At 41.1% G+C, this 27901-nt stretch overlaps 1 protein-coding gene across 3 annotated transcripts in view; it reads left to right on the top strand.

Annotated features, from left to right (window-relative positions):
- The window catches only part of LHFPL1 (LHFPL tetraspan subfamily member 1), a 95204-nt gene extending 70084 nt beyond the window's left edge, over positions 1 to 25120 (top strand). For 2 of the 3 annotated variants that reach the window (XM_070603350.1, XM_070603349.1), the window contains exon 4: positions 24463 to 25120. In XM_070603350.1, coding sequence (XP_070459451.1) covers positions 24463 to 24644 — 182 coding nt within the window. In that variant the 3' untranslated portion in view covers positions 24645 to 25120. The remainder of the gene's footprint in view (positions 1 to 24462) is intronic. The other variant, XR_011535689.1, reaches the window with a different exon arrangement.
- Positions 25121 to 27901: the final 2781 nt, after the last annotated feature.

The raw sequence follows: 27901 nt of genomic DNA, 5'->3' as shown, positions 1-27901 counted from the left end.
TTTGGGGCTATTACAAATGATACTGCTATGAATATTTATGTACATATTTTTATATGGACATATATTTTCATTTCTCTTGGGTATACATCTAGGCACAAAATTGCTGGGTTAAATGGTAACTCTGTATTTAAGCCTTTTGAGGAACTACCAGGCTGTTTTCTAAAGTGACTGCATAATTTTACATTTCCACCAGCAGTGTACAAGGATTCCAATTTCCCAACATCTTCACCAATACTTATGTTCCATTTTTTAAATTATAGCTATCCTAGCCGGCGTGAAGTGGTATCTCATGTGATTTTAATTTACATTTCCCTGATGACTGATGATGTTGAACATCTTTTTATTTACTTATTGGCCATTTCTATATCTTCTTTGGAGAAATGTCTATTCAAATCTTTTGCATTTTTTAACTGGGGTGTTTACCTGTTTTTGTTGAGTTATAACAGTTCTTTATAAATTCTGGATACTAGGCTGTTTCCAGATATATGATTTGCAAGTATCTTTTTTTCCGTTCTGTGGGGTGTATTTTCACTTTCTTGATGACATCCTTTGAAGTACAAAATTATTTAGTTTTGATGAAATTCAATTTTATCTATTTTTTCTTTTGTTGCTTGTGTTTTTGGTGTCATCTAAGAATATATCGCCAAATCCAAGGTAATGAAGATTGTTTTGGCTATGTTGTGTCCCTTGCATTTCCATGTGAATTTTAGGTTCAGCTTGTTGATTTCTGCACAAAAGCCAGCTGGGATTTTGATGGAGGTTTCACTAAATCTGCAGGTCTGTTTGGAGAGTATTGCTACTCTGGCAATATTAAGTTTTCCAATCTATGAACATGAGATGATGCTCCATTGAGTTAGTTGTCTTTAATTTATTTCAACGATATCTTGCTGTTTTCAGTATACAAGTGTTGTACTTATTTTGTGAAATACATTCCTAGGTATTTTATTGTTTTTGATGATACTATAAATAGAATTGTTTTCTTAATTTTATTTTTGGATTGTTCATTGTTAGTGTATAAAAACAGAAATGGGGGGCTGGCCCGGTGGTGTAGTGGTTAAGTTCGTACACTCTGCTTCAGCGGCCTGGAGTTCACAGGTGCAGATCCCGGGTGTGGACCTACACACAGCTCATCAAGTCATGCTGTGGTGGTGTCCTACATACAAAATAGAGGAAGATTGCCACAGATATTAGCTCAGGGACAATCTTCCTCAAGCAAAAAGAGGAAGACTGGCAATGGATGTTGGCTCAGGGCCAATCTTCCTCACCAACAAAAACACCCCAAAACAAATGATTTTTCTATATTAACCTTATGTCCTGTAACCTTGCTGACATTTCTTTATTAATTCTAATGATTCTTTAGTGGATTTCTTAGGAATTTCTACTTACAAGACCATGTCATCTAAAAATAGAGGTAGTTTTACTTCTTCCTTTCCAATCTGGATGTATTTTCTTTTCCTTGTCTGATTGCCCTGGCTAGAACCTCCAGAGCAACGTTGAATAGAACTGGTAGGAGTAAATATCTTTGTCTTATCCCTGATTTTAGGGATAAAGCATCCAATTTTTCACCATTAAGCATGGATGTTAGGTTTTTTTTCATAGATGGCTTTTATTAAGTTGAGAAAGTTCCCTTCTATCTATTCCTAGTGTGTTAAGTGTATTCATCATGAAAGGGTGATGGATTTTGTCAAATGCACTTTTTTTTTACCTACTGAGATGATCATATGCATTTTATCGATTAATTTCCGTATGTTAAACCAACCTTGTATTTCTGGGATGAATGACAGGTGGTCATGGTGTGTAATCCATTATATATGTTGCTGGATTCAGTTTCCTAGTATTTCGCTTAGTATTTTGTTGAGCATTTTTTGCATCTATATTCATTGGGAAATTGGTCTGTGGATTTCTTTTCTTGTGATGTATTTGTTAGATTTTGGTATGAGGGTAATATTGGCCTCGTAGAAAGAATTGCTATGATTCTAATTTGATTAATGTAAAATGCACTGGACACTTTGTTGTTCTGTGGATCCTTAGGGAGGAGGAAAGGATTGCCAAAGCCTGCTTGAGTCAAGCCCTCATAGCTCCTTTTTGGAACCACCTTTGTATTCTTCCAACTATCTAAGTTTCTCTCATCCCTCTGAGGCCCACATTTCCTGTCCATATTCTCAAATTACAAGCCTCCATATTAGCACCTTTCTGGTTAATGCTGAAAAGAAGAGACAATCTGTGCCATCCTTGACCCTTTTCTGGTCATCTGCTCAAACATACATGATAGTGCCAATTGTATTAACCCTTGCAAAATAGAGGTGCCAGTAGCAGCAGCAAAACATGTAGTAGAATTAAAAGGAATTTTTTTATGATGTGTTAGGAATACCAAGCTTGTGAATACCAAGGTTTGGGAATGCCAGTACTAGAAGTACAGCCTTTTTCCTTAGATCTTTCTTTAATCTCTGGAGATTCTGGCAGTGTGGAACCATCCTTGGCACACCTCAGATATTGTATAAAAGGATGAATGAAATGGGAGAAAAGAACTCTGAATGTCCAGTGTACAGACTTTTGTGCCTTTTTCCTTGAGAGGCAGCATGGCATACTGAAAGTTCATAGGCTTTAGAGTCAAAGATCTCAGTTGGTATCCAGGCTCTGCCACCTATGTAGTTTTATGGGGTAAATTCGCTTGATGTCTGTGTCTGTTTCCTTCTCTGTAAAACTAGGCATAATAATGATATCTGTCTCAGTGTTGTTGCTACAATGAAATAATAAAAAGCATATTAAAGTACCTAGCACAGTGTCTGACTTAAATGATGGCCTTCTTTAAAATATGGCTGAGTAAAATGCATTGGGGAGTAGAATATCAATTGACGACATTTACTTTGATTCTGCTGTAGGCTCTATATCCCACTATGTGCTCTGTATTTTGGGAAAGGAGATTCACAGAGCCAAGAGAGACATGGAGCGTACTCAGGGAACAAAGTTTCTTACCCTGACTTGCTTGAGAGAGATGAAGGGGTAGGAAGGACAATAGAAGCAGGTATTGACAGTCTGCCAAGGTGATTCTGAGAGTAAGTAAAAGAGATTTCTCTGATGCTCTGAATGGCATCCTGCAGCCTCCAGTGTGAAGGGGTCACACTCATGTCTTCAACTCCTCTTTCCCTAGGTTTTCTTTCAAGTTATCCTGAACCATCCACAGTTATGATTTTTAGTCATAACCTGAATTATTAAGTATATGACTTGTATTAAGGCAGAAATCTTCATGTCTGTATTGGATTAAAAATAGCCAAAAATTCTTTGATACTTTTCCCATAGAGAGGCCAGGTCTATCTCTACCTGCTATCCCCTGAATCTGGGCTGGCCTATAACTGCTTTAACCAGTAGAGTATGGCAGAAGTGACATCAAGCTTGTTCTAGGCCTACCCTCTAAAGAACTTGTAGTCTCCATGTTGGCTTCTTAGAGCTCTGAACCATCATCTAAAAAGTCTGACTACTCTGCTGGAGAGACCACACGGAAAGTCCTGGAGATACTTGGAGACAGAGAGAGGACCAGCTGAGTTCAAACTTCCAGCTGTTCCTGCCACGACACCAGAGATATGAGTAAAGCAATCTTGAACCCTCCACACTAGCCATCTGAATACCACTGAATGAGCCTAGTTGATACCAATCAGAGTAGAAGAATTGCTTGGCTGAGCCCTGACCAAATCGTGACCAACAGAGTCATGAGATATAATAAAATGGTCATTGTTTTAACCTGCTGTGTTCTGGGGGTGGTTTGTTATACAACAGTGGATAACCAGAAAATGCCAAATCATATACATATAAATTTGATTATTATTTTTAATCAAAAGTAATTTATGTATGTGATAAAATAAAACAGTACATAAAGGTTGAAAATGCAAAGTCAGTCTTTTTTCTGACCCCAATCTCATTCCCCAAAGACACCATTAAATTCCTTTTGTATCTCTCCAGAATTTTTTTTTATGTAAGTTAATTTTTATTGAGTTAATGATAGGTTACAATCTTGTGAAATTTCAGTTGTATATTATTGTTTTTCAGTCGTGTTGTAGGTACACCCCTTCACCCTTTGTGCCCACCCCCCACCCCACCTTTCCCCTGGTAGCCACTAATCTGTTCTCTTTGTCTCCATGTTTAAATTCCTCATATGAGTGGAGCCATACAGAGATTGTTCTTCTCTATCTGGCTTATTTCACTTAACATAATTCCCTCAAGGTCCATCCATGTTGTTGCAAATGGGACGATTTTATTCTTTTTTATGGCTGAGTAGTATTCCATTGTATATATATATATATATATATATATATATATATACACCATATCTTCTTTATCCAATCATCAGTTGATAGGCACTTAGGTTGCTTCCACGTCTTGGCTATTGTAAATAATGCTGTGATGAACATAGGGGTGCATGGGACTTTTGGAATTGCTGACTTCAAGCTCTTTGGATAGATACCCAGTAGTGGGATGGCTCATAGGGTATTTCTATTTTTAATTTTTTGAGGCATCTCCATACTGTTTTCCATAGTGGCTGCACCAGTTTGCATTCCCACCAGCAGTGTATGAGGGTTCCTTTTTCTCCACAACGTCTCCAACATTTGTTACTGTTTGTTTTGGTTCTTTTTGTCATTCTAATGGGTGTAAGGTGATATCTTAGTGTAGTTTTGATTTGCATCTCCAGAACTTTTAATAAATACAAAAATATGTATTTTTATGCGTGTAATTTTTTGTCAAACCAAAGTCATATTACTTATCTATCTAACTATCTAGATATTTAGCTAGCTATACCATTCTGCACCTTGCATTTTTCACTTACTGATATCTCTCGGAGAGCTATCAACATTTACAGATCTCCTTCCTACATTTTAGGGATGCCATATTTTTCCATTGTAGGGATAGCATAAACTCTATGATGGCAGGGATTTTTGTCTGTGAGATTAAGTAACTTGCCCAAGGTCACTCAGCTGGTAGAGTGGCAGAGCTGGGATTCAAATTCTAGAAGTCTGGTCTAGGTAGCACCATCCAATAGATGTTTCTACAATGATGGAAATGTTCTGTGTCTCACTGTCCAATGTGTTAGCCACTAGCCATGTGTTGTGTTTGTACAATTGAAATGTTAGGTTAGTGGGACCGAATTTTTAATTTACTTTTATTAATTTAAACTTTATTTAATACCTATTTAGTTTTATTAATTTATTTAATTTCATGAATTTAATTTATTTTATTTTATTAATTTAAATGTAATAGCCACAATGTGACTAGTGGCTACCATATTGGACAGCAGGGCTTGAGAGTCTGTGCTCTTAGCTGCTATTTTTCCCTGTAGAGAACAAAGAGCCTGCTAAGGAGACTCAGAAGGAGCAGCCAGAGAGACAAAGAAAATTAAGAGTGTGGAGTCACAAAAGCCAAGAGAAAGAAAGTGCATCAAAGAAGAGGGTTTAGTCAATTGTATTTAATGCTGTTGCAAGTTGCTAGATGAGGATAAAGAAGTGACCACTGGAATCAGCCAGACAAAGGTGACTTAGAGGAGCAGTTTTGGAGTTATAGATATTGGAGGTATTGTGAGATAAGGAAAATGAAAGCAGCGTGTGTAAACAATTCTTTCAAAAAGTTCTGCAATGAAGGAGAATGGAGAAACTGAGCAGTAGCTTAAAGAGAATGTAGGCTGAAGAGAGGCTTTATCTAAAATGGCCAAATACTTGAATGATGATGGTAATGATCCTATAGTAGAGAGAGATTGACACAGAAAAAGCAAGTCCTCGGGAAAGTGAAGGTGCAATGAAGATGACCCCTGAACAGAGATTTCGACTCACTTCCTAATACACATATTTCGGCTTTGCTGTGATTTTCAAAATCCTCTTAGATTCACAAAACTATTAAGGAATTTCTTCATACCCAATGGCCCATAGACAGTGGAAGCCCAAATAAGCCCCATTGAGAATTTAGAGATTCTAAATACTTCTAATTGGACATAGCTGTTTTTAAGCAAGCTTATAAAACCATTGTGCTATCAATATCACTTAATTCGAAGGTAAGGTTTGTGCTGTCTATCAATGGATCACATTTGCAACATGTTCTCATGAATATCATCAAATCTGATCCTCAAAAGTGCATGCATAGCAGATAATAATATCCCAATTTTGTAATGAGGAAACCTTGAGATATGGACAGGTGAAGTGGTTTGTGTAAGGTCACATAGCAAGTTAAAGTCAGAACTGTGAATGGAGCCTAACTCCTAATTCACTGTCCTGTGTGTGCTACAATGATTTTTTCCCCCTCCATTGGCAAGGGTATGTCCTGAGTCATTCGAGAATTTTTTTCTTAAGATACACTTTAGCTCTACTGTTTTCAGAAACAAATGTTTCTGAAACATCATGGAAAGTACCCAGTATTGCATCCTGTCTCCTTCACCCCCACCTTCAGCCTGAGTCCTCTGTCAATCTTTTAATATAATCAGAGCACAAATAAATAATGCAGTGGCTAGACCCGATGGGATTCTGGAAGAGGTCCTTCGTGGAATGGATATGTGTGGGAAATTTTAAAGCGCCTCTAGATTTGACTTGCAGTAATAAGGGCATCTAAATTGTCTTGCTAAACTTGATCATAGAAGAAAGATATACAAATGTTTTTGTGTTCCACGTGTTCTAAGATTATATACAGTCTACCTAGGGCTTCTCTCTGGTTTTCTAGGATATCTACTTTTTATGTACTTCTTATATGAATCTCTCTTCTTGAGAGAAAGAGATTATGTGTGTGTGTTGGGGGGGAGTAGGATAAAAGATCAGAGGGGTGTTGGAGAAGACACAGCTCTCAAAACAAAAACTTATGGTTGCAAAAGAAATCTCAAAACCCATGCCCCCTAAAAGTTTGAGCTCCTCCCTTCCACCTCCTCTCCTGTTTCTAGGATCTCCTCTGAGGTCTCCCAGTTCATCTTCCAGGTCCCCTGCTGTCCATCTTCCCTTGGTGCCTGCTCTACCCCCCTGGAAGATTACTTACCTGGCTCTCACCTACCAGAGTCATCAGTTGAGCAGTTTCGGGAGTTTACTCTCTTTCTCCTTTTTCTTCATTTAAAGAAGAAATTAACTTGTATGGAACCACAAAAGATCCTAAATAGCCAAAGCAATCTTGAGAAGGAAGAACAAGCTGGGGGTATCAACCTTCTTGATTTCAAACTATATTCTAAAGCTATAGTAGTCAAAAGAGTATGGGTATTGGCATAGAAACAGACAAATAGATCAATGGAACAGAATAGAGAGCTCAGAAATATACCCTTACAAATATGGTCAATTAATTTATGACAAGGAACCAAGAATTAACAATGGGGAAAGGAGAGTCTTTTTAATAAATGGTACTGAGAAAGCTGGACAGCCACATGCAAAAGAATGAAACTGGACCATTATCTTATACCATACATAAAAATTAACTCAAAATGGATTAAAGACTTGAACATAAGACTTGAAACCATAAGACTCCTAGAAGAAAACAGGTGGTAAGCACCTTGACGTCAGTCTTGGCAATAATTTTTTGGATTTCACTTCAAAAGCAAAGGCAACAAAAGCAAAAATCAACAAGTGGGACTACATCAAATTAAAAAGCTTCTGTGCAGCAAATAAAACCATCAACAAAATTAAAAGGCAACCTACCAAGTGGGAGAAAACATATGCAAATCATATACCTAATAAAGGTTTACTATCCAAAATATATAAAGAACTCACACAACTCAATAGCAAAAAAACCAACAATCTGATTAAAGAAAGGGCAGAGGATCTGAATATACACTTTCCAAAGAAGGCATACAGATAGCCAACAGGCACATGAAAAGATGCTTAGCATCACTAATCATCAGGGAAATGCAAATCAAAACCACAATGAGATATTGCCTCACACTGGTAGAATGGCTATTATCAAGAAGACAAGAAATAACAAGTGTTGGTGAGGATGTGGAGAAAAGGAAACGCTTGTGCACTGTTGGTGGGAATGCAAATTGATGTAGCCACTATGGAAAATAGCATGGAGATTCCTCAAAAATTAAAAATAGGATTACCAGAAGATCCAGCAATTCCACTTCTAGATATTTATTCTAAGGGAATGAGAACACTAACTTGAAAAGACATATTCGCCTCCATGTTCACTGCAGCACTTTTACACTAACCAAGACAAAGAAGCAACCTATGTGTCCATCTATGGATGAACAGATGAAAAAATGTGCTATAAATATATACAATTGGGTATTATTCAGCCATAAAAAAGAAGGAAATCTTGCCATTTGTCACAATGTGGATGGACCTTGAGGGCATTATGCTAAGTGAAATAAGTCAGACGGAGAATGACAAATAAGGTATGATCTAGAAAACACAACCAACCAAACAAACAAAAAACAAACTCATGGATACAGAGAACTGATTGGTGGTTGCTAGAAGCAGGGTGTGGGGGTTTGGCGAAATGGGTGAGGAAGGTCAAAAAGTACAAAATTCCAGTTATAAAATAAATAAGTCATGTAATGTGTGGCATGGTGACTATAGCTAATAATACTGAACTGCGTATTTGAAAGTTGCTAAGAGAGTAGATCTTAAAAGTTTTCATCATAAAAAAAATTTGTAACTATATGTGGTGATGGATGTTAACTAAAGTTATTGTGGCGATTGTTTCACAATATATACATATATCGAATCCTTATGTTGTACACCTGAACCTAATATAATCTCATATGTTAATTATATCTCAATAAAAACATAAATAAGAAGTTAATCAAATATTTAAAACAGATAAAAAAGCAAACATTAATCATGAGTTTGCACTGAAACCTACAATGGGAGGTACCTTGCAGATCCATCGGTGTGCTCATTTATAGCTAGTGAGACCCAATAAGGGCAGGTGGTTTTTCTCAAGGCCCCACAACTAGGAACTTGGGACTAGCTTCCAGATTCTCATGCACACTGTAGGTGGCGCTCAATGGCAATCCAATATCTGTTTGTTGAATGAATCACCCATTCAGTAAGAAGGAGAAAGTCAAAGGCTCCCAGCAACAGCCTTGTCAAATGCAAACTTTCTCACTCTTTAATTTAATTAAATAAATGAAAGATTTAAGCTGAGAAAGGTATTTGTGTGGTTGTTAATGGACTCTGGCCATAAAATGAAGATTTCATGGACTTGATCCCACACAAGTGAATCCTTCTTAGTCCAACACTAACTCCACTTCCTAGTTACCCTTCACCAAGCCTCTAATTGGCATCAACAACAGTGGGAACCAGGGAAGAACCCATGGGAGGACAGCTTAGTTGTCAAAGTGGGCTTTAGCATAGCTACCTCCTTAGCTCTGTGACCTTGGACAAGTTATTCAGCATTTGGGAGCTTATTGCTACCTCATGGAGTTCTTGTGAAAATTAAATGAGACCACACATGCAAAACACTTAGTACAGTGTTTGGTATATAGCAACCGGTCAATAGTTGTTGTCTGGTATCATTATCATCATTATGATAATACCAGTTGTTGAAATGAAAATGTTCCTAGTATTTTGGTTTTCAGAAAAAGGACCTATTACAGCAAGAAGCCACTATATACAGCATGATAGATAAAAACATAGGTTAATAGTAGAAAGACCTGGGTTCAAATTTGAGCCCTGCCACTTACTATTTCTGCGTCTTTGGGCACACTACATAACCTCTCCGTGTTTTCATTAATGGAGTTTGATAAAAATATTTTTCTCCATAAGGTTATCGAAAAGATCAAGTGAAATAATACATCCGTACAAAGCATTAGCACAATAGGCTGCACTAAATGTAACTTGTTGTTAGCGGGTAGTCAGCCCAGTTTTCAAGAGCCTCTTTGGAAAGGATGCCCTGAGCTTGGCTTTTGGGCGGGAGAGAGGGACCCACTCAACTTGACAAAGGCCTGCTACAGAGGCTACCCAAAGGCCTTGTGTGTGCTTCCCTTGTTTCCTCTCTCAGAGGCCCATTTCCTTTGTTTTCCCATCATTTCCTCTCATTCTTGCCAGTTCAAAGCCTTTTACGGTGGGGTTTGGCCTTTATGGGTTCAGTTTCCAGGCATTTCCTGTTACCTTTCTTCTCTGTCAGTTTCATTCTTTATTGACAGTCTGTTTTCTTGTGCTCACCAGAGCACAATGAGGCAGCTTAATACAGTCTCATGTCCACAGAGGGGCAGCAGAATGTGGTAGAACAAGCCCTGGTCTGAGTATCAGGACAGCTAGGTTTTCATTTTTCTAAGCTTGCTTGGGCCCGTCACTTTCCCACACTGAGGCTTGGCTTCCCTGTTTTTGCATAGAGAGCATTGGCCTAGACGGATGAGCAACCAGAGGCCCCAGATACCTGCCTAGATCCCTGTTGTGACCTGCCTACCTTTATGGTGAGATCTTTGATTTAATTCCATATCTATCTATTTTGTTCTTAAAAACCAAAAGGATAGTGAAAAAACAAACCAATTTACTTAAGGAAGCCCTCCTACAGGAGAGGAGCCTTTTAGCATCACTCACCCATGGCAGTAGGGGGCAGGGATTGGTCAAGGGGATTCCCAAAGCAACTCATTCATTGGGCAGCATCAGCTAGAATGCCCTGGGCAGCCTGTGCTTCTAGAAAACTCGTGGCTCAGGTGTTGCTGAAGGTTTTTCAGTTGCTCTCCTAGTCCACACAGAAAGGAGTCTCTACTCAGAGGAGAAGCTGAGCTAAGGTGGAAACTCAGTGGGCCAGGGGGCAACTCAATTCACCTGCATGTCCCTGGTTCTTGGCAAACTGTTGGTGCTCTATGCATGCTGCGTTGAATGGAATGAACAAATTGTAGGTGGCTCTGTTGTCATCTTACTGTGTGACCACAGCCAAGTCATTTCTGTTCTTTATTTTTTTTTGTCTTTTTTACTGAAATACATTTGACATATGACACTGTATAAATTTAAGGTGTACAGTATGTTAATTTCATACATTTATATATTGTAATATGATTGTCATTGTAGTGATAATTATCACCTCTAGTCCATTACATAATTATCATTTCATTTTAGTGGCTGGAATAATTAAGTTCTAGTCTCTTAGCAAGTTTGATGATTTATGGTAAAATATTGTTGTCTATATTCACTGTGCGTTAGATCTCCAGGGCTTATTACCACTTGTTGCAAGTTTGCACCCTTAAATAACGTCTGTCCTGTCCCCCAAGACCCTCCCCCTGGTAACTACTATTTTATTCTATGTTTTTTATGAATTTGGCTTTTTTAGATTTCACATAGATTTCATTTTATAAGCCTATTTCCCCATGACTAAAGTGAGGGTGATTTTATCTACCTTCTGAGATTGTTCAGGCCATGAAATGACAAAGTGCGCTTAAATGTGCTTATGACAACAATGCCCCTAGAGGCGAAAGGGGTAAAAGATGAGAAAGCTGATCCAACATTAGATTCCTCCTCCCTCTCATTTTAGTGGCTAAAATTTGCCAATTTTCTCACTGACCATCTTCTACTAAAAATAGGAAAAACTTAAAGTCATGAGACTCTATACATCCCATGGGATGCTAAGCTATTTTCATTTTGAATAGAAAAAATGATGGTGCTTATAAACATTTCTGCCTTTCCTGAAATAGCCCGCGTGAGACAAAGGTGCTTACCCCTGGAGTGGCTGATCCCTCAGACGACTTCCAGCCTGCTGACTTTAGAAGGAGACAAGTCTCTATAAAAGCCTCAAGGGCAGGTCCTCTGCTTTACCTGGCCTTATTTCCCCATCGGGTGCTTTGCAGAGGGTCTAGTAGGCTCACTGACCGAAACAATTGTGAACCGGTTGTCTATACATCAGACCACCACGTGATGGCAGTAAAGTCAGGAGAATTCATTCTCTTCCAGGCTGCTTTCTCAGTCCTGCCTCTGATCCTCAGGTCAAAGAGTGTGATTCTCGCTTAATTCCCTTGCTTCCGTTTCCTCCACTCTATTTCCTTCTATAAACCTCAGCGTCAGCTTTCTTTGTCCCCCTCACCTTTAGTGAGTGTTTGTCTTCCCCTGTCTGTTCTGGAATGATCCTGTATCCTAATCCTTTGTTTAAAAACAGAAACCATTTTTAAATAGGAGTATTAATTCTGTACCACCCATTTCACGGGGGCTCTCGTGAGGATGAAATGAAATGACGGACCTAAAACATTTAGTACAGGGACTGCACTAAATAAATGTTATTAATAACTGCTATTATTATTATTGTTATTATTATAGATTGACCCAGAAGGTTTTATTTTTTAATTTTTTTAAAGATTGGCACCTGAGTGAACATCTGTTGCCAATCTCCGTTTTTTTTACTTCTTCTTTTTCTTTCCCCAAACCCCCCCGCCCAGTACATAGTTGTATATTTTAGTTGTGAGTGCCTCTGGCTGTGCCATGTGGGATGCCGCCTCAGCATGGCCTGATATGTGGTGCCATGTCCCCGCCCAGTATCCCACCCGGGGAAACCCTGAGCTGCGGAAGCAGAGCGCGCAAACTTAACCTCTTGGCCACAGGGCTGGAGCCCCCTAGAAGGTTTTTTTTTCATAAAGTGAAATGGGTTTCAAAGGAAGGAACCAGAGGAAAACCAGGGACAACTTCTGCATATCCTAGGAGCAATTCTCTTGCAAAGTTAGAGCGACAAGGGTGCAAAGATATGTCTGTGTGCTGTGTCACATGACTTTTTCAAACCACCTTCACCAAGCCCCACCAAGGAGAATTGGGAGAAATTTCAGACAAATGTATCTTTCAAGTGAAAGCCCCTAGCACTGCATCAAGCACACTGTAGATTCTCAGTAAATGTTGACCAGTTTGGATTAATGATATGGTTTGGTTCAGGTGGCTCCCCACTGGACTGTGCATCAGCATTGTCTGGCCCTGTCTCCAGAGAAAATAATTCTGTAGATCTGGAGCAGAGCCTCAGAATCTGTATTTTAAAGCTCTCCCCAGATATTTTTGCTAATTAATAGATAGTTAAAAAGTGTTTAGCTGAGAGAAAATGGAGCTGAGAAGTATTGATCATTCTAGGTGCTGTGCTAAGTGCTTTATATGTGTCATCTCATTTGACCTTCACAGCTATTCTGTGAGGTAGGTGGTGTCACTTCCACTTTACCCAAGGGGGAGCTGAAACTCAGAAAGGTCAAATGACTTGCCTAGAGGTTCAGTTGTAAATGACAGGGCATAGTTTCAAACATAGTTCTCTGTAACTCTTATCCCAGGCTCTTCTCCCTGAACCACGTGACTTCCTGAGCACACCCAGGCCTGACCCTGTCTCTACCATCTGACTAAGTGGGAACCTTGGTCAGAACTGCATCTGGATGGTCAATTGCTTCCTCTATAACAATATTCCTGCCTCTGGCTGGGACTTGATGAATGAAAAAACAAATGAAAGAGGATTAAATGAGACAATGGATGAAAAAAGTACCTTGTAATTCGTAAAGTGCTATACACATATTGGGTGATGTTATTTGTGGCATTAGTTATTACCCAAGGACATTTGACCCCAGGAAAATTTCTATGGTCTCTATCTGTTGGCCAATAGAGCGTGGATAGAAACAGCTGATTCTCAAAGCTGGTGTTGCTGGTGTGGGGCTAAGTCAATGGCTGGAATGAGGATGTTCTCCCTCTTAAGTCTTGAGGTAGGTCAGCCTACCAAGTCTGGTCTTCTAGCATTTGTAAGTATTTGAAGATTATGTTGAAAATAGATAACAGTCACTCAGGAAGCATATTCTGGACACTTACTGTATACAAGATGCTGAATGAGGTGCTGTACATAATTCAAAGAATTCAAGAATATAGTCTTCAGGGAGCTTGTAGTTTATTTGGGGAGATGTGATATATATATTAAAAACTGGACATCTAACAAATATAACTATAATAATGTCAATCTCAAACCATAATGATGTCATCATCAGTAGGAATAAATATTACTAGCCAAGGCACACAATGAGAACTCCAGACTCTATCTTCTTTCCTTTAGTATCAGTTCTCCTCTGGATTACAGAAAACAGCCTCTGACTCTCTCTCCCTATTCCCAAAGATACTGCACCCCACTCCCTTGATCTGTCTTCCATTCTATGGCCAAGGTGATATTTCAAAAATGCAAACCTGATGTCACTCCCATTCTTTAGCAATGGTTCTTCATTGCCTTCAGAATAAAGTCCAGGCTCCTTAGCATGGCCTATAGGGACCCTGGTCATCACTTGCATAGCCACTCAAGCTTCTTCTCCTGTCCAGCCACCCTGAAAACACCATGTGCTTTCAAACCTTTGCAACCTTGTCTGTGTTCTTCCCTTTGTTAGGAATACCCTTCTCCCCATCTCACCCAGCTGATTCCTAATTTTCCTTGAAAACTCCCTGTCCTCTTTAAATTGAATTTGATGCCCCTTATCTATATCTTTGCATCACCCTATGTCATAGCACTTGTCACAGAAATAGTCTGTTTACTTGTTTCACTTCGTCTCTGGTTCCCTTTCATTCCTTGTTGATCTTATCTATGTGAAAATATGTTTAAAATGCCTGGCACATAGATGCATTTGCCCAATATTAGCTAATACTATTCCAGTTACAGACTTAAGTAGTTGAGAAAGTCCAAGTAGATGCAAGCAGAGGTCTATTGAGCAGATATTAGAGGAGATGGGCCAATTTCTTAGAGGTCAAGTATCCTAGAGAGCTCCTGCTGAGTCAAAGAAGTCCAATACTTGGTTAGCTGTTTTTTGACCTGTCTCTTTGGGGAGAGTACCCATCTTAGTCTGTTTGGGTTGCTATGAGAGATGCCAAAGATTGTGTGGTTTATAAACAACAGAAATGTTTTTATCAGTTCTGGAGGTTGGAAAGTCCAAGATAAAGGTGCCAGCACATTCAGTGTCTGGTGAGGACCTGTTTCCTGATTCATAGATGGCTGTCTTTTCGCTGTGTCTTCAAATGGTAAAAGTGGGTAGGGGAGCTTTCTGGGGTCTCTTTTGTAAGGATACTAATCCCATTCATTAAGACTATGCCCTTGGGGCTGGCCCAGTAGCACAGCAGTTAAGTGTGCACATTCTGCTTCTCGTTGTCCTGGGGTTCACTGGTTTGGATCCTGGGTGTGGACTTGGTACCACTTGGCAAAAGCCATGCTGTGGTAGGCGTTCCATATATAAAGTAGAGGAAGACAGGCATGGATGTTAGTTCAGGCCCAGTCTTCCTCAGCAAAAAAAGGAGGATTGGCAGCAGTTAGCTCAGGGCGAACCTTCCTCAAAAAAAAAAAAAAAAAGACTATGCTCTCATGACATAATCAATTCCCAAAGACCCCACCTCCACGTACCATCACACTGGGTATTAGAATTAAACATATGAATTTTGGGAGACATAGACATTCAGTCTACAGCAGTTCCTAAAGCTCTTCTGAGAAGTTGCTCTAAATGTAGTTGTACAAAGGATAGCACAGAGTGACATGGAGGTATTTTTCAGGGACGGGTAGTGGGCAATCTTGAGAAAGACCCAGAATTACGATTTAAATTGGCCTGAGACATCGTTCCTCCCCCTCTCCTCCCACTGAAGAAGAAGACGAGCAGAGTAGCTAAAACTCAGGCTAACTATACAAGAAATGATATAAATTGGAAAGACTGGTTGGCAAAATATGAGGATAGGACAAAAGCACATGCTCAGTAGTGCGAGGAAGTTTTCAATAGAAGGACACAATTTGCTTGGCGGAAATGTGTGTAAGAGAGAAAAAAAAAATCAACCAAATCAGGGTGTCTCTGGCACCATAAGGATTTGACTCTTTACTGAGGGCTTCCCGGACTTCCTAGTGAGTGCCCTTACCCTTTAGAACATTGGGTTGGACCAAGATGGAGTTGGAAACTCAGAATGTCCTACCTCCTTAGCAGATGTGACTAAGCCAAAATGGCTATGAACAAGAAAATGTTTACCTGAACTACTGAAGTTTTCAGAGGATTTTTTTTTGCCATCTTCTTGGCAAGGGAGCCTGATAGGCTTTTGGAATCTCCAGTAGGTTCTGGGCCTTCAACCTAGGCTCCTGTTGACACTCATGCCTTGCCTGGAGAGTGAGAAGAGAGCTGTTCTCATGTCTTTGGCTATCTTTTTACTGGGGGCCATGGTGAGGTGTTTGGGTAGGGTGTTTGGCAATTGCCCTTGAAGTCTTGGGCTTTGTTTTATCTTTGACAATTATTCATTTGTGCTGAACCTAGCAGAGAAAGTTCTCTGCTCATTTGGCTTGGCTGCATTGAAAGTGTTTTTATGCTGCTACAAATGGAGACCCTAAAGTCAGAAGTATCTCTCTGAACAGATGGGACCACCAGCTTCCTCCAAACCCCTGCTGCCTGCTTAACACAAAATTCAGGTCCCTGTGGCAAAAGTATGTCAAGTAAGCAAATAGCAACCAGCCCTCTCCCTTCCCCCCACCACGCACACCAACAGCAGTTTGGGAGGTGGGTTGCAGGCCTGGTTTCATAAGCTTAGATGGTGCCACAGTGATGGGAGGAGCAGCTGGTTTTCCTGAGCTGGGTCTCCTTGGGAAAAATAACACCCTTATAAGGAAGAGGTCTGTTGAAGAGCTCAATCTCTCCCTGCTCCTCAGTTGCTGTGCACCGTGTTCTCTAGTGTTCTAATCTTCTCCTTATGTCCTCTAAACAAACTCCCCCTGCCTTTCTTTTCTTCCTCTTCCACCTGCCCCATTGACCCTCCTTTAGTTTCTTTCTCTTCTTTGATCTCTCTCTAGTCCTTTTTCTCTCTATTCCATAGAATCCCAAAGAAATCTTGGGTATCTCCCTGTCCCTGAGGGTTTTGCACCCTGGTTTGATATGTTGAAGGCTTTGAAGGCCCCCAAGCAGCTCCCAGACAGACGTCTCTGCATATCTGTCCTGCCCCTCTGCTCTAGGTGGTGAGGTTAAGGGCAATATGCTAGTTCCCATTGCAGATCCTCCTCCATCCTTGGGGCCATTCCATCCCTTATTTTGCCTATCTAATGCTAGAGCAGTGTCTCTCAAATTTCCTGGCTATTGGAAAATATTAGATGGAAAAACAGATGTTAACATTGTTCTCCTTGCATTCTACCTGAAACACCTCCCAATATCCTGACTCCATGAGTTCCTAGAATTTGGATCTCATCTTTCTATAAGAATATAGTCCCCTCTCTATGCCCCTGAGATGTTTACATTCCTAAAACAACTTTATTCCTTCTTGTCCTACCTCAAAGCTCAAAGCTACTTCACAATACTTTTCTCTTCCATCAGCGACTTCTCCACCACACTAATACCCAGGGCTTCTTACCATTGATCTTACATCACTGGCATGGCTTTTTCTGGAGTATTAGGTCTCAGAACTTGAGTTTTGGCAACATTTGCATCAAATCAAAACTTCATAGATCTGAAAGTTTCATTGCATGTCATCTAGCCCTAGTCAGTTTTGGAGGTGTTAGTGGTCATATATCCCCGTACTTGCTATATCCCTGCTTCCCTGTCTCTTCCTCCAACCTTTTGGGGGCCTAAAATTCCATCAGCTGATTCTCTAAAAGGGGAGACTTGAGAAACCCAAAGAACAGACTTATCTCACTCTCTCTTTTTTCAATTGAGACTTTAATAAAGCAGTTTACAGTTCACAGCAAAATTGACAGGAAGGTACAGAGGTTTTCCGTAACTCCTCTGACTCCACACATGCATAGCCTCCCCTATTACCAACATCCCCCACCAGAGTGATACATTTTTCACAATTGATGAATCTACATTGACATGTCATAATCGCCCAAGATCCATAGTTCATGGTTCATTCGTGGTGTTGTACATTCTATGGGTTTGGACAAATGCATGATGACATGTATCCATCATTATAGTATTATACAGAGTATTTTCACTGCTGTAAAAATCCTCTGTGGTCTGGCTATTCATCCCTCCCCATACCCTCCAACTCATGGCAACCACTGATCATTTTATTATCTCCATAGTTTTTCCTTTTCCAGAATGTTATATAGTTTGAATCATACAGTATGTAGCCTTTTCAGATTGGCTTCTTTCACTTAGTAATATGCATTTACGGTTCTTCCATGTCTTATCATGGCTTAATAGTTCACTTCTTTTTAGTGCAGCATAATATTCTATCATCTGGATGTACCAAGTTTATTTATCCATTTACTTTATGAAAGACATCTTGGTTGCTTCCAAGTTTTGGCAATTATGAATAAAGTTGCTATGAACATCTGTGTGCAGGTTTTTGTGTGGACATAAGTTTTCAACTGTTTTGGGTAAATACCAAGGAGTATGATTGCTGGATCGTACGGTAAGAGTATATTTAGTTTCGTAAGAAATCATCAAACTGTCTTCCAAAGTGGGCTCACTCTCTTTTTGTGCCTTTTTCCTGTTCCTCCAAGGAGGACACCTTTCTTTGGATTAGTTTTCTAGCATTCTTGGCTTTTAAATTGGCATTCTGATCATGACCCCTTCAGAGAGAGTCTCTCTGTCAGACTCATTCTTACTCTGATTCCCAATCCTGACAGCCACAGCAATGGCCTCACCAAAAGCATTGTTTTGTGGCTAACTCCTCCCAGTAGCTCATCATGATCCATTGAGAGCTGGCCAAACACCACATCCCTGAGTGTATAGGACTGGGACTCCAGGGAGGGCAGTTTAACTAGTAGCCAGTGACAATTTGTTCTCTAAACAGCAGAAGTGTAATGGTATAACTTAATGCTGAATCAAAGGAAATAGAGTCAAACTCCAAACCAATTTGATTTGCAACTTGGAATAAAAGCAACGTGTCTTGATTTAAATGTCAGGCTCACTGCTGAGTGATGATTTAATAACTTTTATGAGGGATCTTGTCACAGCAAATTCAACACTGGAATAGAATGACTCACAGATAGGGTGTTAGAAATGATACAGAAGAGCACAAAAAGAACAGGCATATCTCAGGCCTCATCTAGAAGCTTTGCATAAAGCTAATTTGTGGTTGGGACCTCTTCTCTCAGCCTATCCTGCCATCCAGTTTTTCTTTTCACAAACATCTATGCATGTATGTAGAGACAATCTCCAGGTGTGATGTCAGCTCACTGCAGTATTTTCTGAGGATACAGGCCCTTGGAAAATTCTAGCATGGAGGCTCAGAGTCAGTGAATTCAATCTGAAATGCACAGTAGCAGTGAACCTGGCAATTTCTGAAAGGGACTTTAAGAACTTATCTGGTCCTACTTTTCTGCCTTTAGGCAGGTAATTAATGATTTTCTCCCATTTTGAGGGTTAGAGAGCTGAGATCCGCAGGCTTAGGAGATTTCTTCAAAGACTCCAGTCTCCTGACTCCCAGGGAATCAGTGCTTCCTCCTTAATACCTCGTGAGATCTCGCCCCTTGACCTTCCCTGGCTTCCCTGGGCCAGCATACTAGAATTCTCAAGGCCGACCATGCCTCAGTTCCAGCCAGCTTCTCAGGTTAATAAGGAATCATGCACAGCTGTCCTTAAGGGATAAGATTCCATTCTGTTGGGCTAATCTTTCAGTTGTCAAGATTCACTTTGGAGGTAATTCAAAGTGTAAATATCTAGTGTTTGCCTAGATCAGAGTTCCTTAACCTCAAAAATGTTGATATATTTGGTCAGATCATTTTTTGTTGTGGGAGGTTATTTTATGCATTGTTGGATGTGTAACAGCATCCCTGGCTTCTGGTTAACTAGCCTCTGCCTATAGCACTCAACTGTCTCCAATTCCTTTTACACAGAACTTTTAGGTTAATTTTCCCAAATCATACCTCTAACTCAGTGGTTCTTAATGGGAAGCAATCCACCCTCCCCACCCCCAGGGATGTTTGTCAACGTCTGTCAATATTTTTGGTTTCCACAACTCGGGGGAGGGAGGGATAAGTTGCAGACATCTAGCAGGTAGAGGCCAGGTTGCTATAACGCACAGGACAACCCTCCCCACCACACCCCCACGCAACAATTTTTTGGACCAAAATGTCAATAGTGCCAAGGTTGAGAAACCTTGCTCTATCATATCATCTTCTGACTGGAAACTTTCCATTGTTCCACACTGCCTGTGGGAAAGATGACAGATTTCACGGCTCCTCCTGGTCTAGATCCAGCTTATTATTTGCCAACTGCAACTCCTTTTCGGAAACAACTCTGGAGTGCTGTTTTTGAAACGTGGTCTACTTTCTCACTTATATAACTTTTCACATACCAAGCACTCCCACTGCCTAGAGTGCCCACTTCCCATTACTAAAGTCAGGTTGAAATGCTATCTCCTGTATAAAACCTCACCTGAGCCTGAATTCTTCCAGCTACAAATGATTCCCCTTCCCTGGATGTTCCTGTCGTATTTTATGTATGTCTCTTAAAAATTTCTCTCATTTATAGTAGAATGGAAAATTTGAATGGAAGGGGCTTTTAGAAATCTCTCCGGGAAAATTTCCTCCACTTAACAAAAAGGAAATTGAGACCCAGAAAGGTAAAGTGAGTAGTTGAAGGCATCATACTTTCCCATAAAACTTGGACCAGAATAACCTGTATCCTTGGCTCCGCTCTCCTGGCATGGTTGAAATGGATGACCATGGACTTTCACTTTTGGCATTCAAATCTCAACTCTGACACTTGTAAGTTGGCAAAGTAATTTACTTTTCTGAGACTCAGTTTTCTTAGCTGTAAATGGAAATAATAATGGCTATTGTGAGAATCAAGTGAAATGATGTATTCAAAATGTCTGGTTCATGGTAGGTACTTAATAAATATTTGTCAAATGAATAGAAGGATCAACAGTACTTCAGGGAACAGGATTTAGGGATTGTTGATGGTCCGTGGGACTTCAATAAAAGGTGATTGGAGGTAAAAGGGGGTAGCTCATTGCCACTGGTCTCTGCTTTTGCATCCTCCCATAGAAAACATGAGTTCCTCTGTAGGCCATCAGAACAGTGTCCAAGCTTTCTGTGGAGTAGGTGAGTACTGACAGCAGCTCTCAACTTGGAAATGTGGTTCTTAAAAGGTGTGCTTTTTTTCCCTTTGCAATGCTAGTGATATAACCTCTCTATTCCCTCAGATAACAGGTAGGGTTGTGGGGAGTGGGCTGGATAGAAGATGTACTCGCTCTATTTCTCCTTGGTTTCCAGTGTGGCAGCAGCCTGAGGCTTAGATGCCATTCAGTGGCCTAAAAGGAGTCTGCGTGAGAGGAAACACAGAGTGCACTTGGGGTGGCAATGGGAGCACTTTGCTGTTGGTTTCTAGCCCAGCGATACCTGGTTCTGACTTGACTTCAATAAGGTTTATTGAGGTCTTTCTAGCCAGCTCTTCACTCTGGACCTGCCCACACTGTCAGCTTTCTGCCTGCCTAGGGCTTTGGGGAAATGGCTTGCTATGCATTTATTCCCTTCATTTCTAGAAACAAGTCTTTCCCTGGTCCCAGGGTGCATGTACCTAATATGAATATCCCTGCTACTCTAATGAGGGGATGACCTGACAGGAAACTGAAGAAACAGAATGAGACTTCTGATGCCTTTTCTAGACTAGATTGGGAGCACGCCAGAGAGGAGGAAGTTGCTTGATAGTGGGCCCATGCTGGAGCTGGATCCTGTCTACTCAGCCATGTGAGCACAGGAAATTTTGGTTAGAGGGGCTGGGGGAGAAGCTCAAGAAGGCTATTACAAATTGATTTAGGAATCCCCTCTTTAGGGCTTACAGGTCAAGGTTTCTGTAGGAAGAAAATGGCTTTTGGGAGGATGAGAAAACCAGTAGAGAGGAGATCACTGGGTTGAGAGTGAGGAGACTTGGTCTGGATCCCTGCCTCTACTTCTCTGCTTCTGAGAGAGTTCCTAGGGCTGTCACCTGAGCCTCGCATTCCTGTCTGTGAAGTGGATGCAAAAAAGCCTGCAGATTTCCTCCCAAGGAAGGCAGAAGTTGAAGGTTTGCCTGTCTCCAGAGTTTTCACTCTCTGAAACTGAAAGAATTGTATAAAACCTCCTACTCCGAGTGAGCGAGTGAGTGTCTAAGCAGAGATGCGAGGAGGTGGGGGTGGTACAGATCTGTTGGCCGCTTGCTTCAGTGTGCTATTCTTCAGTTTACTCTTCTCAGAAATCCATCATTGTTGTTCATGTTGAGGCGACTTCGTAGATAGTTGGATTCCTTTCTTTAGGAAGGCTTCTCTTTCAAATTCGCCCCCTCTCTCTGAGGATTGCGTTGTTTCCAGAGCTAATGTAGTCTGGCTCTCCGCGTGATTTTGAGTGGGGCCACGGGACTTCAGGAAGTTATATGATTTCCTCAGTCTATTGGTAAAGTACTATCTCCTTCGAAGGACTAAGATTTGACACTTGACATGGGAAAGGATAAGGGATTCACTCATTCATTCAAGTACAGAAGGAAAGGTACACAGTGCTAATGAGGGCCTCTGATGAGGGAATTTGACTTAGGGAGGTCAGGGAAGGCTTCACTGAGGAATTAATGATTGAGTCGAGCTCTGAAGAATAATTGAACATTTACTAGGCAAAGAGAGTGGTAAGAAGTGTATGTGTACACGTGCACGGGCAGTAAGCAATTTAGACAGAAGGAACCGAATGTATATAGGCCTTATGGTGGGAAGGACCATAGTACATTCTTGAAACAAACAGAATACTACTATAGCTGGTTTTATAACCTTAATTCAAAATTTAAACTGTAGGTTTGGGTGTTGAGGGTTGAAAATGCAAGTGTACCCATCTTTGAAGTATCATTAGGCTAAATCACACATACTGAGCGCCTACTGTTGACAGAGCGTGGGAGGAATTATCAAGAAAGAAACAAATATGTCTACACTGTTGAGGCAACAATCTGGAAGGGGGTAAAGGGCAGATAAAAAGTACATGATACACAAATCTTCCTCCCAACATTTTGCCCAACAGGTACACTTATGTAAGAGGGGCACAAACAAATTTCTGGAGGGCTGCTTGCTTGAGGTGACTAGAGCCCACTGGGGTTAATCAGGGAAGGCTTACTGGAGGTGCTGAGTCCTGAATAGTGTTCTGATGAAGATATGAATACGAGGAAAGAAGCTGTTTCTGGCAGGAGAGACAGCATGAGTGATGACTTGGTCGTAGAAAGAGTATTTCTGAAGTGGGAAATTTGGGATAAATTAGCCTGGCCTGAATGGAAAAACAAAGCAGCCTAACCTGGGGCTGTCTTAGACTGTTTATATGACATGCCAACCAGTCAATTACAACAAGGAATATTAAGGTTCAATGGGCACCAGGTGAACAGAAATAATCGGTTATTAAAAAGTAAGTTGGGCGCCAGCCTGGTGGATTAGTGGTTAAGTTCACACACTCCACGTTGGTGGCCCAGGGTTTGTGGGTACAGATCCTGGGCACAGACCTACACACTGCTCATCAAGCCATGCCGTGGCAGCATCCCACACACAAAATAGAGGAAGATGGCACAGATGTTAGCTCAGGGACAATTGTCCTCAAGCAAAAAGAGGAAGATTGGCAACAGATGTTAGCTCAGGGCCAATCTTCCTCACCAAAAAGAATGTCATGAATGTCAAGCTTGGCATCCCCAACTGACAGACTGTAGTCAGGACTAGCTTTCTGCAAGATTATGAGGTAGGGGACGGTTGCTGCCTACCTCTTTTCTCAGGACCCCTCTGCAATTTTGCATTGCTAGGCATCTACCTCAATTTCTGGAGTCTTTTTTGCTTAAGCATTTGATTTTAACAGTTAGTTGTTACTCCGATCCCTCATAAAATAATAGTTCTCCTTCTTTCTTTGGGCACTGACATTTTCCGAGGGATCTCTGAACAAAATATAAATACTTCAAAGGAGGCAATCTACCTCTGATACAATGGCAGGTGGTGGGGTGGGTGTTTTTGAGTAGGTAACCTTTCCCATTACCCCTCAAACTGAAACTACCCCCTTAGAAGCTTGGCCTTGATTCCAATGCATATTTCCTCCCTGGATGTTGAAAGGCTAGGTTAGGATAGAGACATGTATTAAGGGACAAGAAATTTGATTTTGCCTGTCAAAGCTCCTGACAATGCAGGATATAGTTCTTTGAAAACATTCCATGCACTGTAGTATGTCAGTGTTGCTAAAAGTGTGGAGCTTTAGAGTCAAGAGGAGCCTGGCTTTATGTCTTGACTCTACCGCTTTCTAGCTGTGTGATTTTTCACAATTAACCTGCGCCTCAGTTGCCTCATCTTGTATAAAATAGGCGTAATAAGAGTACCTATCTCATATAGTTACTGTAATGATCAAGGAGGTATATGTCTAAGGAGCTTAGCATAGTTCTTGACACTTGATCAAGTTTTTCTTGTCATCATTGTCATTAGCGTCATCACCACTGCCACCACCCACATCACCCCCAGTTCCTACTGTAACAGAATAAAATTTTATAACCTCTTGCTAAAGCAAATACTACCATCGGCAAAGAAGGAAAGGAGGAAACAGGAATCCCACTTGCATTCATTGTTTCCTACTCTCACTTTAACCCTAATATCCCAAAGAGAATGTATGAGATGACAACCTAACCCCCATGTCTCTGTCCATTTCTTATAGGTACCTGTCGGCTTGGCTGGGCCTATTACTGTGCTGGAGGTGGAGCAGCTGCAGCCATGTTGATCTGTACCTGGCTCTCTTGCTTTGCTGGAAGAAACCCCAAGCCTGTCATGTTGGTGGAGAGCATCATGAGGAATACGAATTCTTATGCCATGGAGCTTGACCACTGCCTCAAGCCTTGAGCTTTAGCAGAAGATTGGTGAGGGTGGGGAAAAAGGAGGGAAGGGAGACTTAAAAAGAGGTACTAAGACTGGGCCACTTGCCACCCACCTGCCAGTAGTCTAGCCCAGTGTTTGCATGTTTTTTAACTCACCAGTCATTCATTTTCACTTTCCCTTAAGCCAGTGGGTCAGTGGCTATTTACAAAATCCATCAAGAACAATGATTCTCTCAAATGTTTACCTAGCTGGTGAATACCCAGTAGCTCCCAAGTCCCAAAGTGCTTCTTCATGCAAAATAAGGAGAAGATCCTCACTTGAAAGGTAACTGCACAATCAAGCAGCTCTTCAGAGTTTTACAGCTCCTCTCTATCGCTTACCCCAAAGCTTAAGGACTGGGTAAGAGCACTTGTGCAGGGAGGGACCAGGAGATGGACAGGGCTGGTTCCTACCGCTCCATTTGTGTGGCCCTCCCCCTGGTATTTATTGCCATCTCCAAATATCTATGGAGTGCCACTGCTCAAATTTTTGTGAATTTCTCAGGACTATACCTTACTTATTCCTCTTTTCTCCTGCTTCTCTTTCTTTCCAGTTGTGGGGAAGCTTGCAAGGACAGTGACTCTCAGTGGGAAAACACTAATCAAGGATGCTTGCATATAGTCTAAGACCCCTTCCTCATTATGCTTTAGAATATTCATAAGAGTTCATTTTGTGTTCTGGTGGGTGACTGACATCAAAATAGTGGCAAGTATTCCCTAGTCCCATATAGATACAGAAAAGGTGTTCATCAAATGTTCAGAGCAGAGACTAGCATTTGTTGTGCACTTAATAAACATGAATTCACAATGATGGTGACAAGGATGTTTCTGCTGGCTCCTTATTTAAATTTCTATCAGAGTTTATTTTTATTGACTAGGAAATACACAGTAGCCTTTTGCCCCTGTAGTCATTCCTAGCATGCTATAAGCTTCTCTGCCTGTTTCAAAGGCTGCTCGTCAAATGCTTTCCCTCCATCTGGGGTGAGTTAGACATGAAAAAACACAGCCCTGATGTCACCTAGGGCTGATGTATTTTTAGGCCTGGCCTCCATCCCATCTGTGCTCAAGGCTGACGGATGGTGTAGAAGAACTTGGTGTCTCCCAGGGACAGAATTTGTCTCACTCCCTCCTGCCCAATTAATTCAGGCGAGCTCTATTGTTCCATAACTATAGCTTTAGGGACTAGGGAGAGCCTATGACTCAAAAGGCCAGCTCATCTATTTCTCTTTTTAATCACTCCAGAGTGGCTTGGGTATAGCCCTACCGGGAAAAAGAGACGGCAAAAGCTGGCCTCATTAATTAGATACCTTTGCAAGAAGGGTGAGGGTCTTTATATCGATCTTATGTAGGTAAGTGAATTCAAGCATATACTCCATTTAAGAGCTCATTCATTCATTTAATCATTCATCCATGACATATTTCTTGAGCATCCTACTATATGCCACATTCTGTGCTAAGTACTGGGGATAAAAGGGTAAAAATACAGTTTCTCACCCTAAAACGAATAGTTTGGGAGTATTTACAGACATGTAGATAAATAATCGCTAAACTGTGTGTTAAGTGCTAGTAAGCGAAGAGGAGGGGGGTGAAGGATTACATAGCAGGGTTATTAAATCGACTTGGGGTGAAGGGATTCATGGGAAAGCTTCCTAGAAGGTGAGGCTTAAGATGAGTGTGAGAGATGAATAGGGGGAGTTTTTCAGCAAAGGCAAAGAGTGTACTAGACAAGGAAGCAGGGAAAGTGGCGGCATGAAGACATGAAAAAACATGGCCCCATCACAAGAACAGTGAATAGAGGTATAAAACGTGAGGTGGCAAAAGCTGAAGCTGAAAAGGAAAATACTAGCCAGATCCTGTGGGACCTTCTACACCAGGATAAGGAATTTGGAATTTATCCTAAAGGAAGGCCATTGAAAGGGAAGTAACACGAACATATTTGTGTTTTTTCAAAGATAAGTTTGACTAAAGTGAGAAGAATGAAAAAGAATAGGACGAAAGTACAGATATTTCAATAATCTAGGTGTAAGAGGATCAAGTCCTGAACTAAGGTAGTGACTATGGGGCTGGAGCAGACGGATGAATTTCAAAGAAGATATTCAGGAAGTAGATCCCACAGCACTTAATATCTAATGGACATGTGTAGGTGAGGACAAGAGAAAATTTTGAGATGAACACTCTGGGAGTGGGTGTTTCCTATCACCAAGATGGAGAATACTATAGGAATAAGAGATAGTAAGAAATTGATGATGAATTCATGTCAAGTATTATCTTCCCCACGAAACTGGACTCAGTGTTTAAGGTAAGGCAAGTTGAACATACCTCCCTGGGACGGGAGCAATGTAATTGGGTTTGAAGCATCCCCCTTTCCCCAAGAAAGATGAAAAGAACAGATAAAACAAAAATGGAACTGGCTCAAACCTCATTTTTATTGTGTAGACAGAGTAATTCAGCCTTAATTGAGAAGAGCCTAGTGTACAGAGAACATGTCAAGTGTTTGAGAAAAGGCAGATTACTCTCTTTAGAAAAGGTAGTTGGACTAGGTGATTTCTCCTCAGGCTAGGGAACCTTCTGGAATCCTGTGGGATGGAATTTGTGGAAGTGATATAAGTGTTTGAGTCAGAGTCTTGGCAGGAAACAGATGACATACTCAAGGGGTTTAGCTGAGATGAGCTTAATGAAGGGACCATTCATGGCGGTGCAGGTGGGATTAAGGGAACCTACAAGTGATGGTGAGGCATTTGGAAACTATGAACCATGGGGAGCTGTTGTCATCCTTAAGACTGAAGGGGCAAAGGGAAGAAACGATGTTATTGGGACCCAGCAAGAGCTGTAGCAGTGAAAGAGGTGCTGCCTGATAGGAGCTGCGGCCACAATGTGGTTTCTGCCTAGATGCAACACATCTTGGGGGGAGACGGGGGCGTAAAATGTATATCTCATTCTCTTCCCACTCTCTGATCTCCTGCCAGTGCCCACCATTAGCCAGACCCAGCCAGATGCCAGCTGGCAAGAAAGCCTGTTGCTACAGTCCATTGAGGTCAGCTTCCTTTGGCACAGAACATGGCAGAGAAGGGCAGAGAATGGACCTTGGGGTGTGAGGGGCAAATGGAAAATAACAGCTCAGTGAGTATTTTTAACCCCTGACACTATAGTTCCATTACACATTGCCTCCCAAGAAGTCTATGCGTCACTGCCCTCCGTGGCCCAGATACCTGAACACACTGAAGTAGTTGCACCTTAGAGAGG

This window comes from Equus przewalskii, chromosome X (genome assembly GCF_037783145.1).
Source record: "Equus przewalskii isolate Varuska chromosome X, EquPr2, whole genome shotgun sequence".
Lineage (NCBI taxonomy): Eukaryota > Metazoa > Chordata > Mammalia > Perissodactyla > Equidae > Equus > Equus przewalskii.
Note: the sequence above shows the minus strand (reverse complement) of the source record. Positions and strands in the feature narration are given on the sequence as shown.